General features: G+C 42.9%; 1 protein-coding gene across 1 annotated transcript in view; it reads right to left on the reverse strand.

Moving 5' to 3' along the window:
- The window catches only part of CACNB4 (calcium voltage-gated channel auxiliary subunit beta 4), a 188,887-nt gene that overhangs the window by 18,210 nt on the left and 156,551 nt on the right, over positions 1 to 14,126 (reverse strand). The window contains exons 10-12 of the mRNA XM_077829777.1: positions 9,497 to 9,606; positions 7,767 to 7,918; positions 5,647 to 5,742 (exon numbers count right to left, since the gene is read on the reverse strand). Of these exons, the coding sequence (XP_077685903.1) occupies positions 5,647 to 5,742; positions 7,767 to 7,918; positions 9,497 to 9,606 (358 nt within the window). The remainder of the gene's footprint in view (positions 1 to 5,646; positions 5,743 to 7,766; positions 7,919 to 9,496; positions 9,607 to 14,126) is intronic.

The raw sequence follows: 14,126 nt of genomic DNA on the forward strand, positions 1-14,126 counted from the left end.
CTCATGGGAACTACGAGTCCAAATCTTGAGCTTTACACTCAGTCCTTGCTCAGGCAGGGTCTCATTGAATGTCAGTGGGAGTTGTCTAAATAAAATCTCAGGAAGTGGAATAAAAGCTGAGTTATATCAGATGTTGTGGATATTATAAAGTGCTATTATGTACTAGGTAAGATGTGATATGCACCCTGCAGGTGCGGGCCATTTATTTCAATCAAATTCACTCACTTCAGTACAATTGATAGGAAAAGATTAGCTAAAATAAGAGGAAGGCACTGCATAAATGAGCACATGAATGCAATATGCACAGGCTCAGTCCTTAATTTGTGCCAGGGCTTGCCAGCGCTGATCCCCGGCACCTCTAGCCTTGGCAGTTCATAGCCCCAGCACCTCTGGGCTTGCTGCTTCAGTTATGAATGTAAAAAAATTGCTTGAGCTCTGGCACCTCTTTCATTACAAATTAAGGACTGCACAGTCTGCTCTTTTCAAATGATTTTTTACAATGTAAAGAATGTGATGGTGAACACTACAGATAGTCTTGTACATGTAAGTAGCAATGACAGCCCTGAGTAAACACCATGGACCAAATTCAGATGCAATGTGAGCAGGTCGGACTCCATTTAACTCCATATACACCAAGTCTGAATTAGGCCTTATATATATTTTTGGTTACTACTGCTACAGAACTAATATAATATTTTGTTTCAGTTAATGTGTGTTAATCCACAGAAATATCCTTTTTCTTCCCTTTATTGTAACAACATGATTCAATGGAAAATTACTCATGAGACGAACATAATACAGTGGACTCCCCAATATAAAATTTGAGATGGTTTGAACAACTTTCAGTACTTCTCAGAGTGGAACACAAGCAGGGTGACAGAGGGGAGAGCACTAGATCCTACTGTTACTGTAACCAGAGATGCTTACAGTATGTCATTGCCATGAAAAGGAAGGGGTTGGGACAGAATGGATTCTTTGCTCTAAGATGATCATCACCACCTATCCTTTTACACAGAAAATGCCCAGCCCATGTTGTGGCTGTTTCTAACATGTCACAGGACAGACGCCCCCCACTTTCTGAGAAGAATGGGACAGTTTATGACAATACATGCTGCTCTCCAACCAAGTGCAATTAAGGAATTACATGTCCACATTTATTTGGTCGCCCTCTCTTTCTATCGTCAATGAAAGTTCTATAACCAAGAACAAGAAACAATGTTTATATTGCAGGGGGCACTGGCTGGGTTAAATCAGGAGGCTCCTTGTACAGGAGTTCTAGACTGGAGACGACAGTGTGGTGCCCTGCCTCCGGCATACCCACACACAGGGCAGGCATAATCTATCTCCCAGTGCTGGGGAAAGTGGGTGTTTTATGCTGCAGGCAGTGCTGAGCGGCCCCAGAAGGGGCATTACTCAGCAGGGGAGGGGCTATGCCTCATATGCTCACATGCTAGGATGACTGTGCTAAGAGGAGTGCTTTAAAATGCTGTAGCAAGATTTGCTATGCACCAGTGTTCCACACAGCACTCGAGGCATTATACCTTTCATAACAGGCTCCCACTTTGCTCACCATAAAATGTGCTGACAATGATCATAACTTCAGTGAGAGTCTCACAATATTTGGTTTGCATTTTTCTTAAAGCCACAGTTCCCAGAATTATGGAATTAAGGGAAAATCTCAGCTTTCATATAAAAACCAACAAAATAAAAGGAATTTTCTGTCCCTCACAGCTGCAGAGAAAAGCTTGAAAGTGTGAACACTCAAAAACCAGAGGGAAAAAGAAATGACTAGACATGATTTTAAGTCAATCTCATGATTTTTCATGGCCTAATTTATGAATTTGAAAGGCTTGAGATGGTAATATTATAACTATCAACTGTGGTTATCTGTAATTATTTGTTCCACACAGTTTTGGTATTTTTAATAGCTCAGAGAATAAAGACTTAGTCTGTATGGGGGAGGAAGTGGTCCTTTATTTCAGTTTAGCAGGCTTGTTTTTGCCATGGAAGGAGCTTGCTGTAGGAAATAATTCATCCTCACTCCTCTGTCATGCTTCAAAATCCAAAGGAAGAAAGAAGGCATCCGGATTCCCAGCAGTTAGGGGACAGAGGGAGGGGGCCAAGTTCCAACAGACAGGAGAAGAGGAAAGCAACAACTGCTTATGAAAAGCTGTCAGCTGTGATCCTACTATACCCAGGCTCTACTAAAGGTATGTCTTCACTGCAAAGTGATGAAGCACAGGTAGGAATAATCCTGTTAGGTTAAATCTAGCTAGCAAGGGTAATAATAATATTGTAGACATCGTGGCATGGGCTTGAAATCAGGCTAGCTGCTTGAGTAAAAGCCTGCCAGGGACCGTGGATACTTATTTGGGTTGCTAGTGATGGACTGTGCCATAACACCTTCACTACTATTGTTAGCTGCGCTAGCTAAATTAAAGCCAGTATTGGGTATGTCTACCCTTGCTGCAATCACACCTTCACTTGCAGTGAAGACATAGGCAAAGCATAGTCTACACTTAAAGCTTAGGTTGACAGAGCTTCAGCTATGATGACCTAACCCCCAGTTTTGAGTCGGTGTCCATCAACCTAGCTACCGTTGCTTGGGGAGGTGGAGTTCCTTCTGTTGCTGAAGTCTGTGTCTACATTATGGTCTTAGTATAGCTATGCCACTATAATGCTCATAGTGTAGACATGGCTTAAGTGGGATGCAACTGGGTGGGAACCCCCAGCCTCAATGGCTGAAGGAGGGATTTGACCTGAAAAGACAGCCTGTTGACAAGAGAAATGGTTCAAGTGGAGGAAGAGGGAAAAGTGATTTTTTTCCCCACATACGTAGCTGAGCCTATCCTTCCCACATTGGTGTTGGCTTGGGCTCCACCATTCCTGCTGGCAGATCTGGAATGTTGCAGGGGGGAGGGGTGGTCACAGGCCAGAGATTCTACCACCAGAAGGAGGTTAGAAAGGAAGGGGATTAGTTGCTGCAGCGACGGGTGACAGCCCTGGGATACTCCAGCTCCCTTATTAGGGCCAGTGGGTAAAGGAGAGGAGGAAGCAGTTCCCCTACTTGTTACCCAGGGTCCAGAGCAAAGACCTAACTGAACCTCTCTTTAACATAGGGCTGGACTTCAGCTTTTTTGCTGCTTTTGTTCTTGGTAGTGATATCAGCTGCCTTCCTGGCTTAAGTGTGCTGGCCTGCCTTTTGAGACTCCCCTCGCCACTGACACTCAGCTTGGGAGACTACACTAGTCCTATGGTCACCAATGACACAAGAGCTCTCTAGCCTAGGAGAAAAGGTGTCGTTTAAAATCAAGTCAGGTACCTTGAGGTACCTAACCCCATTTGACCTATCACTTAACTAGATACAGTTTAAGGTCTTGTCTAGACTAGGATTTCAGGTGTGACGTTAGCACATGCCAGCTGACCTGTGTTAACTAACATGCTTTAAAAGTCTAGTGTAAAGAAAACATACTGCCTTAATGTGCTAAATGGGTTGAGCCTAGTGGGGAGCCTAGCACATGTTAAAGGAAGTGTAGCCTTGTCTACACTAGACTTAACTAAGGGCTAGTCTACACTGGCAACACTAAAGCAGCAGTGCTTTAACGTGGCTTGTGTAGTCATGGCAGAGCACTGGGAGAGAGCTCTGCCAGCACTCTAAAAAAACCCACCTCCATGAGAGGCGCGGCTCACAGCACTGTCTACACTGGCGCTTTACAGCGCTGAAACTTGCTGCGCTCGGGGTGTGTTTTTTCACACCCCTGAGCGAGAAAGTTGCAGCGCTGTAAACTGCCAGTGTAGACAAACCCTAAGACTTGCTTCAAATTCTAATCTAGACAAAGTCTAACACCTTTATAATCAGGTTAGCATCAACCCCTGCCAGGTAACATGATGGTAAGGGTGTCAAACTGCATCTAGACTAGGTGTTAAGCAGTGTTTCACATGGGGTTAAGTACCTCCAGGTACATGCAAAATCAGTTTAGTTATTTTTGGGCAGATGTGTGTGTGGACACTCTTATTTTGAAATAAAAGTGGTTTGAGGTTAGCCACTTTCATTCTGAAATAACAGTGTCCACACAAAGACATGCACCAAAATGACTAAATTGGTTTCAATTCACACCTTTTATCATTTCAGTGCAAGTTCACATGTGGACCAAGACTCACCCGATTCAACAAACAACAAAAAATCCCACAATTTTCCCACCGAGTCTGGACAGAACCACAGAATCAACCTCTCAACCATGATCAGCTTGAGGACTCAAAAAACAGCTCTTGGATGTTTGAGAGCATCTTTTTTGTCTAACAAGTTACTAGCTGGCATCCTATCGGAGGCAGTGGCTGTTTCTTAACCTTCCTATATCTGTTGGATGACACACTGACTTGTCTACATTAGAGAGCTTACAGCAGCATAGCTGTACAGATACAGTTGCATCATTATAAGATCTCTTGTGAAGTCACTCTATGCCACTAGGAGAGATCTCGCCTGTTGACATGAACTACCCCCAATGAGCGGCAGTAGCTATGTTGGCAGAAGTTCTTCTGCTGACACAACACTGTGCTCTCTACCACTCATTCTGGCAAAACTTATGTTGCTCAAGGGGGTGTTTTTTCATACCCCTGAACGACATAAGTTTTGCCATAACTAGTCGCGTAGACATGGCCTTATAGGTCTCCCATATTTCTCTATTCTTGGATTAAGGAGACCCTTACAGTAGGCTTCCTGCTTGGCAGCTGGGACCGTGACAGCAGCACCCAATTCCCTTCTGACCCTTACAATAAATTACTGCTAAGTCCACCACCTCTTTAGATGGACTTGAAGGAAGATAGCTAGAAATGTAGATATACACCAAAAGAGAACTTCCTAGAGGTTGGGAAGAGCTGAGAGGATTCTGTTATTTGAAGTCCACTATAGCTCTCATTCTTCAAATCTGATTTTTCCATGTTTTTCCATGATTTTTCTCTTTGATCCTACACCAGTGGGTGCTCTAGAAAAACCTACAATAGATTTCCCAACGAGGCCCCATGATGTGACGTGGACTGTTATGTCTTACCATGCTCATTCTCATGCATAGACATTGGGTTGTCATATAGGCAAGTTACCACCTGTGTGCATTTCACAAAAAGGTTTGTCCTGCAACAAAACCTTGGGCTGAGTTTCAAAAGTCTAAACAATTTTAGCTGCTTTTCCATATACCCTCCCCATAGAAAACTACCCCATCAGCTGGCCTAAACATCTGGGGCAGCTTGCAGGCCTGCTAACTGCAGGACTCCGCATCAATTAAAATGGCTAATCATGATCCCAACAAGGTGGCTTGCGATAATTGTCTAGCTCCACTGGGCCAACCGGAATGTCTCAACAGATGATCTTTTGAAAGCGTTCTTTGCTGAAGTGCCAGAAACTCAATTTTGAGATGCAGGTTATTATAGGGCCCCAGACAGGCTACTTCTTTGAATATAAAAAGTGACTGAATAGTGTTGACTTTTTTTTTTTCTCTTAGCTGGTCTAGGACAGGAGGGCTGTGAGCATCACCAAAAAGTCAACTGACAACATGTGAATGCAATTATATCAATGATAAACACAGTAGAAATGTACAAAACTCCAGTTCATTGATCTGAAGTTTTATTCTTGTTGATTTTTTCTGTACTTACTGGTGGACATTGTGCAAGTTTATCAGCTGCCACCAACTGAACATTTAAGTGTTTACTTTGTGACTTTCCTCTGGATTTAATCAGTCGCTGCAAAACCTGAGAGAGGAAAAGAGGAAAACAAGAGTCAAACATTCCCAGATACAAGAGATCCAAATGCCAATGACAGGATTAACCAATGTAATAAGTCTTATTTGTATTACATTTAATATAATGGATCAAATTTTGTCATCAGACAGATGCAAATTCTTCAATTTACTTCACTGGGATTTGTGCATGTTTATCTCGGCATAGGATTCGACCCAAAGCATATTTTCCAAATGCAGTTTAAAGTGTGATTTTGCTTTGTTCTGGTTCTAAGTACTAGGTTATTGTCAACAAATATAATTTTCTAAAGGACTATTTTCCAATGCTCCCTGAAAATTATGCAGTTGCACCAGCTTGATTATAGCATAACAGTAATAGTATGTTATGCTGTGCAATACTGATATTATGGTGACAGTCTGCTCGGAAGTATATTTTGATACAGAAGGTTTTTTAACACCCACAGTTCATATTACCTCATTATTTTTTTCTGCAGTATGCTCATTAATAGAATTTAGGGGGTGGGAGAAATTAGGAATTCTAAATTCTTTATCTATAAACTATAAAAGAAAATTATAGTATCAAACACGCTGCTCACAAGCCTTTGGGTGAAAGACTTCAAAAAGAAAAAAGTGTGCCCTTGACCTTTGTGCTCTTGATCCTCCCCAACTCACTTGCCAGATAACCTTCCATTCAATAGAATGGGTGTAATTAGTACAACCAGCACCATATCAGGAAAATTCAGTAGCAGTCAGCAGGGAATATGCAAATTATGTACACTGAGTTTACATTAAGAACTTTATATTATTATAAGTGCATTAAGGGGTGCTGTTAAAACTTAAATTATGCTGTTTCCTTACAGAATGTGAGCCAGATCCTCAACTGACATAAATCACCCTACCTCCATTTGCACCACGTGAGGATTCAGACTTTTAGTTTTAGAAAACATGTAGGTTTTCTGGAAGAGCGAGTGAAGGATCTGGAAAAAGTTACTCACCCTGAAGTCTATGGTACTGAAGTATAATGCTAGATAATAGTAGCCATCCTTAACTGCCAATAGTTAATGTAACAAGAAGCAAATTGTGAAAGAACACAAGTAGTCAGGCATTGACTGCTAAACCAGTATAGGGGCTACAGCCTTGTCTATATTAAAACTTTCAGAATTACATTAAAATTGTTTTTTTAAATGAAAATTGGTGCAAACCCCTGCATAGACTCTCTCCTATCAATGTCCTCCTTGTTTATATTATTTTAGCTTTATTTAGTTAGTAACTAAATTACGCTAAAATCAATATAAGCCAGGTTTAAATAGATTTAAGAATACATCTTCAGTTTAACTGGTGCAATAATACAGACAAGGCATACGTGTGCAAAGGTTATTAAGAACCTTAAAGCAGCACTTTAAAAAAAATCACTTTTGTGGTTTTTGTGCTCTACATGAAGAACCCAGAGGACATCCCAAAAACCACAACTGGCACTATCTAGTGTCCTGGTTGGGAGTCCCAGTAAGAAGCACCAAGGACTGATCTAATCTCTCACCTCTAGAGGTGGCCCTCCAAGGGAGAGTTAAGGCACATTGGTGGAGTGAGGAGAGATGGCACTTGTTCTGAAGATGAATTAAGGGCTTAAATCTCTATGGCTGTGAATGCAGCACCTTTCATGAACATTAAACTCACTACAATTGTAACTGAAAATAAATATCTATTTTCAAGGTGAATAGTTGCATGAGGATGTTAAACACAGAAGGATTCCCCCTCTAGGGAAAGGAGAGAGAAAAAAATAAAAAAGGAACCACATGAGACAGAGGCTTAGTCATGGCATTTAATGCACTACTGGAAAGGGCTCAGATATTACAGGGATGGGCCTGTACAAGAACCTGTATACAACAGAATGGTTTTCTTCTGATATGAGCACAAAGCTCTCATTGGTGTCAACATGTGCATTTTGAGGTAAAAAGAGAACACACCCTATATCTCAGAGGACGAGCATGTAACATTTTAAAAGTAAAATGCATGTATTTTAAAGATGATTATAATTACCTTTGGAGATGACACTTTAACATGAACTATAATCGGTGCTAAAGATGTCTTAATAAGTTGTGCTGGATGATTGATAGTATCCGCATCTAGGACAACCAGCTGTAAGGATCTTGCCAACTCAAAGATTCTTTCAATTTCACTCTGCACTTCAGCTAAACAACAACACCAAAACCAAAACAACAGGTCATAACTGCTCTACCCCAATACTGTTTAGAAAAATAAATCACATGTGCCATTGGTTTTGGTGTACAGTATATGTACAATATATGGACTTCATGTATAAATAAACATTTGTGATTTACACAGGAGACTAGAACAGGCAATGCAAGTACAGAACATACATTTTTAGACTGTTTTTAAAAATGCTACTTTGGTCTCCACATACGCTAATGGTAATAAGCCTCATGAATGAGGACTGTTGTTGGCAATGTAACTCCCTTGATGTTATATTAGCTCATATGTTTTGGGAGCACCCCGTATCAAGAATTTCTGATATAAGTTGGGTCATAGGACCAATTTGATATTGGATGCTAAATTGGAGCCTGCCCCCTTAAGTTTCATTCTTGGATATATTTCCAATATCTAGAGATTACCTGGTAACAAAGCAGCACGGTTCCAAAGTGGAGCTTTAGTGGCTAAAAAATTAATCATGCAAAAATAGAAAAGTGGATCCCCACCAAATATTGATGCCTGGCTCAGTGATATGGCTGACCTCGCGGCTAATGAATGACTGGCATTTTGCAGAAAGGGAATGCCTGAAAAAATCAAAGCAATTTGGGCTGAGTTTTTAGAGGTCTATGATTAACATAGACCCTGAAGAAAGATCACTTTCCTGCCCCTCACTTTATACTAACCCTATTTATTTATTTTGCATACTATGATTAATCTGGTATGTTGGTATATTTGCTGTATTTGGAAATAAAAAAAATTATAGTCAGTGTAGTCTATCCACCTAACTGCTACTTCAATAATCTATAAAGCATAAGGTTACTTCTTAAGATTTGTTCTTAGGCGCCCCTAAAAACACGCGGACTCTAAATCAGTTAGAAACAATATGGTTCACCCAATAACCTGGCTACATGAGCAAACTAATTATTTCTAAACATTTCACAGTTGTTTTCTTAGCACTATTCGTGACTTAAAATACAAAATCAGTCACTCAGAATGAAGCAAACCTTAATGTACAAGGCCCAGAAAAGGTTCTAAGTATGCCTTACTAATATTCCACTTAGGCACTTAATATGAAGCTTCCATAGTGACCTGAGCTTTGCCCAGCCACACTGGGGTGAATTTTATCCCCAGGAGCCTTTTTCTCCCATCAGCACATATGAAATTTGGATTTACCTATTTAAATCCTCTGCATCAATAAAGGAACAGATCACTTGGAGTTAAATTCAGATACAGTTTATGGGCCTGGTCCAAAGCCCACTTAAGTCAATTACAAAAGCTCTTCTTATTGACTTCAACAGGCAATGGATCAGGCATACGTGAATAAGATACTGGTGCCAACAAGTTCTGGTGGACTGCTAAAAAGGCCTTTCATCTGGAAATCTCACAGGCTCTATGGGATATAAAGCTGTAATCCAGTTTTTGCAAGAACCTGCTGGTTTCCAGTGGCTAATACTATAGGCATCTCATGATTATAATGGAAGGGCTCATGACATTTAAAAGCTGTCACTTTGCTCCAGGACGTAACTATGTGCAGTGCAGTACATGTGCTAACATCTTACCTAAACTGGACCTGGTATTCGACCGCTCAATTATTGCCCTCTTGCTCGGATTATTTAGAACAGACCTCTTAGCAAGAGAAATGTCGGCTGTCACTCTAGTTATTGATATCCTATGAATAAGAACACAGGAAAGAACAAAAACACTGCAGTCATATTTTTACTGTACTGTATGTGATTTACATCTACTTTGTGTTGTAGAATGTGAACATAGTATAACACCAACCAGATGTGTTTTATAGTTGAATTATATCATTAAAGTAAGAAAAAGAGGCAGAAAGAAGCTCTCCTTTCAAGTAAAACCTATGATACTCAAGCACTAAAAAACCCCCACACAATTGTACGTTTGTCTATTTCACTTTTAACTGATAATATATACGTGTGAAAACATCATTTCTAATACCACACTCATTACTACATATATTTCTCTCTCTCTTTCTGTATGTAGCCATCCATCTACCTATACTGAGACACTAACACAAACTTTTCCCTGTGCTAATGAGGTGTGATTAGGATTGCCAACTTTCTAATCACAAAAACCCAACACCCTAGCCCCGCGCCTTCCCCAAGGCCCTGCCCCACCATGAGGCCCCTCCCCCGCTCACTACATTCCCCCGCTCTTCCCCACCCTCACTCACTTTCACTGGGCTGAGGCAGGGGGTTGGGGTGCGGGAGGCGGCGAGGGCTCTAACTAACAAGGGGGGTCCGGGATGGGGCCAAAAATGAAGGCTTCAAGGTGCGGGAGGGGGCTCTAGGATGGGGCAGGGAGTCGGGGTGTGGGAGGGAGTGAGGGCTCCGGCTGGGGGCTCTGCGGTGGGGCTGGGATGAGGGGTTCAGTGTGTGAGAGGGGGCTCTGGGCGGGTGCAGGGAGGGTGAGGGTGCTGGCTGGGGGTGCAGACTCTGGGCTGGGGCCAGGGATGAGGGGTTAAAGGTGTGGGAGGGGGCTCCAGGCTGGGCAACGGGAATGAGGAATTTGGAATGTGGGAGGGGGGCTGGAGGTTGAGGCAGGGGGTTGGGGTGTGGGAGGGGGTGAGGGCTCTGGACTGGGAGTGCTTACTCTCGGGGGGAGCCGGGGATGAGGGGTTTGGTGTGCAGGAGGGGGCTCCAGACTGGGGGGGTGGGGCCGAGGGATTCCGAGTGCGGGAGGGGGCTGCGGGTTGAGGCAGGGGGTTGGGGTACGGGGAGGGGGGCAAATGAGAGTTCCGGCTAGGTGTGCAGACTCTGCGGTGGGGTCGGGGATGAAGCGTTCAAGGTGTGGGAGGGGGCTCTGGGCTGGGGCAGGGGGTTGGGATGTGGGGGGGGTGAGGGCTCCAGCTGGGGGTGCAGGCTCTGGGGTGGGGCCAGAGATGAGGGGCTTGGGGTACAGGAGGGGGCTCAGGGTTGGGGGGGCGCTCAGGACTGGGGCAGGTGATTGGGCCTCAGGGTTGGGGCACGGGTTTACCTCGGGTGGTTCCTGGTCAGCGGCGCAGCAGGGCTAAGGCAGGCTGCCTGCCTGTCCTGGCACCGTGCTGCACCCTGGAAGAGGCCAGCAAGTCCAGGTCCTAGGCGTGGGGGCCAGGAGGCTCCGTGTGCTGCTCTCACCTGCAGCCACTGCTCCCCCCACTCGCAGCTCCCATTGGCTGGGAACTGGTTTCCAGCCAGTGGAAGTGCTGAGCTGGTGCTTGGGGCAGGAATAGCGTGCAGAATCCTGTGCCCCACCCCCACCTAGGACCCGGACCTGCTGGCTGCTTCTGGGGCACAGTGCGGTGCCAGGACAGGTAGGGACTAGCCTGCTTTAGCCCCGCAGCATCGCCGACCGGACTTTTAACAGCCCGGTCAATGGTGCTGACCAAAGCCATCAGGATCCCTTTTTGACCGGGTGTTCTGGTTAAAAACCGGACACTTGGTCACCCTAGGTGTGATATCAAAAATTATTTCACAAGCTAAAGTGGATCTCAGGCCAAGTAGAACAGCAGAGCCATAATAAAATAAAATAATAATACTTCATCTTCAAAGCATTTTATAAACATCCCTCTGAGGTAAGTAAAGAATGTAATCCCCAGTATACGGTTTGGGGAATGGCAACAGAGAGATTCTATCTATCTAGGTCTCATAGTCATTAATGGATTTATTCGCACAAACTCTTGTGAAGTAGGCAATTGTTGCCACTTTGCAGACAGGGAACGGAGGCACAGGGTTGGGTTACTTGCCGAAGGTCACAAAGGAATGTCTGTGACTGGTAATTAAAATGAGGTCTTCAGGATCCCAATCCAGCGAGCTATCCCCTACACTATGCATCCTGCATTCTAGAGCAGGCTAGTTAAGTCACTTTCCCAAGGCTGCAAAGGAAGTCCATATCAGAGGCAAAATTAGAACACAGGCTTGGAAGCCGGGAAATTCTAACCACCTCTCTCTGTCACACTTATGCACACATGCACCAAGCTGGACTATATGAAGTAGGTCACTGCAAAGAATACTCCTCACACTACAGGCTAGAGGGTGGCATTCAGTCATAGGCCGGAGCTGGAAATAGCATGGAGGGATCATTTTGCAGGGAGGGAGGGTAGAGTGGTGTGGAGAGGTATTCCTCTGTACCTCAGGGAGCACAGTTCTTCTCAGAGCTGCAAGTAGCACATATCATGTGCACTCTATGGCTGCCCAGCTCTGTAAACTGATGTAGAATGGGAGAATATAGTGGAGCCCCTTCCCTAACACATGAATGCAGGGATTACAATCGTTCCTAATCCTTGAGTGGACTGATACAAGGGGAGTGTGACGGGATTTAACTCCTACCATTGGCAAGGCAAGGGAAAGAACACCAATTAGTCATACTCTGCACCTGGAGGAGGTGCTCCTGGCCAGAGAAGGCAAAGTTGGCCTTATAAGTAGACTGAGGGAGCTCAGTTGGAGAGAAACTGCAGAGGAGACAGGTCTCTCTGGTGGAGGGAAGCCCGGGGATAAGGTTTAAAACAGACAAGTAACAACTGAGGAAGAACACTACCGGGGCAGGTTAGGCTTCTGCAGGAGGAGGCCCTGAGATAGAGCCAACAAGGGGACTACACTGAAGCCTCAGAGGGTCAGAAGGGCTATTACTCTAAAGATTTGTTTGGCCTTTTATTTGGACTCGTTTGTGCTATCCTGGAATGGGCTTGAAATGACTTTTCTGTTTGAAATTTCTTTCAAATTTCTTTTAAAATGTTAAAAAATGCTGGAAATCAGAAGAAAACATTTTTGTTTAGGGTTGAATGAAACACTTTGTTCATCTAGAAATAATTTTTTTTAACTTTAAAATTAACCAAAAAAATTTCAAAAATTTAGTTTTTGGTTCCACTCAAAACCATTTTTTAAATATTATTTTTCTGAATTGCCAGTGAACCCAAACAAAATCTGTTATTCACATAGCTTTAGAGCAGTGGTTCCCAAACTTTAACAATCTGTGAACCCCTTTCAATAAAATGTTAAGTTTTGCAAACCCCATCCTAAAAATGAGTATTTGCAGGGATTTTCTCCTTTACCTGAGTATAAATTATAAAAAGCAGTGATCTTGGAAATATAAAATTTTTTTTTATGACTTGCTTATTACACACTATTTATTAATAATTATTATTTATCATTACAGTATTTTTATTACATTATGAAAACGGCAACGCTCTTTCAAGATCTTACTTTTGTAGCTTGTATCACTTTGAATAAGCCTGTTATAAGACAAGGCTCCTATGTTTCATCAAGGAGTATCAGATGTGAAACAGCATGAAGATATTTAAGAAGTCAACTCAAAGAGTTCCTCCTACACAAGCATTCAGGTCTCGAGCAGTCCAGGCAAACAACGCACATTACAACAAAGCTTAAACTTGTTCTTCATAATAATTTTAAAAACAATACTAGCTGCCTATTTAATTTTCAAAACAGCAAAAACTATCCCTCTCCCTTTCCATTTCTTATAAGGAGTCTTGACGTTTAAATCTCCTCAGTGGGATAGATATGCTTGCTTTGATCTGCTTAGTTCTTGGAAGTCCAGGGGCTCCGGGCTGCTGGGCCCATGCTGCCCGGGATCCCTAGGGACAGCTCTGTCTGCCATTAGGGAATTTTTTCCCCCGAGAACCCCCTGTAACATTTCACGAACCCCAGTTTGGGAACCACTGCTCTAGAATAGAGCTGTACACAAAACTGATTAACTAAAATTGGTTTCTAACTTTAGTTAGATTGGTAGAAACCTCCTGTGCGGACACTCTTATTGTGGTTTCAGAATGCCTTACATCAACTAAGCTTAAATCAATTCCTCAGTCTTAGCAGTTTCACTGTTTCCTCTGTATCATTTAGGTGAGATTTTCACAAAGTATTTAAGGGATTTAAGAGAATAAATCCCACAAAAAGTCTTAGGAAAATCTCTTTCCATGGCCATTCCCCCTTGTTGTGGGTGTAGATTTGTCACACAGTAACAGTGGAGAGAATTTTTTTTAAAAAATTAGGAAAATACGGTTGGAAACCCATAAAAACTAGTGGGGGACTGAGAGGCAATTGTAGCACCTGAAATACCATTTAACTTATTTTTTTCAAAAACTGATTCGATTTCAAGTTGATTGTGTCCCTTTAAGATTTTAGGCTGTTAGCGCCTCACTTCAGCTATCTGTGGATGAAATTCATACCTCTGTCT

This window comes from Eretmochelys imbricata, chromosome 11 (genome assembly GCF_965152235.1).
Source record: "Eretmochelys imbricata isolate rEreImb1 chromosome 11, rEreImb1.hap1, whole genome shotgun sequence".
NCBI classification, from domain to species: Eukaryota; Metazoa; Chordata; order Testudines; family Cheloniidae; genus Eretmochelys; species Eretmochelys imbricata.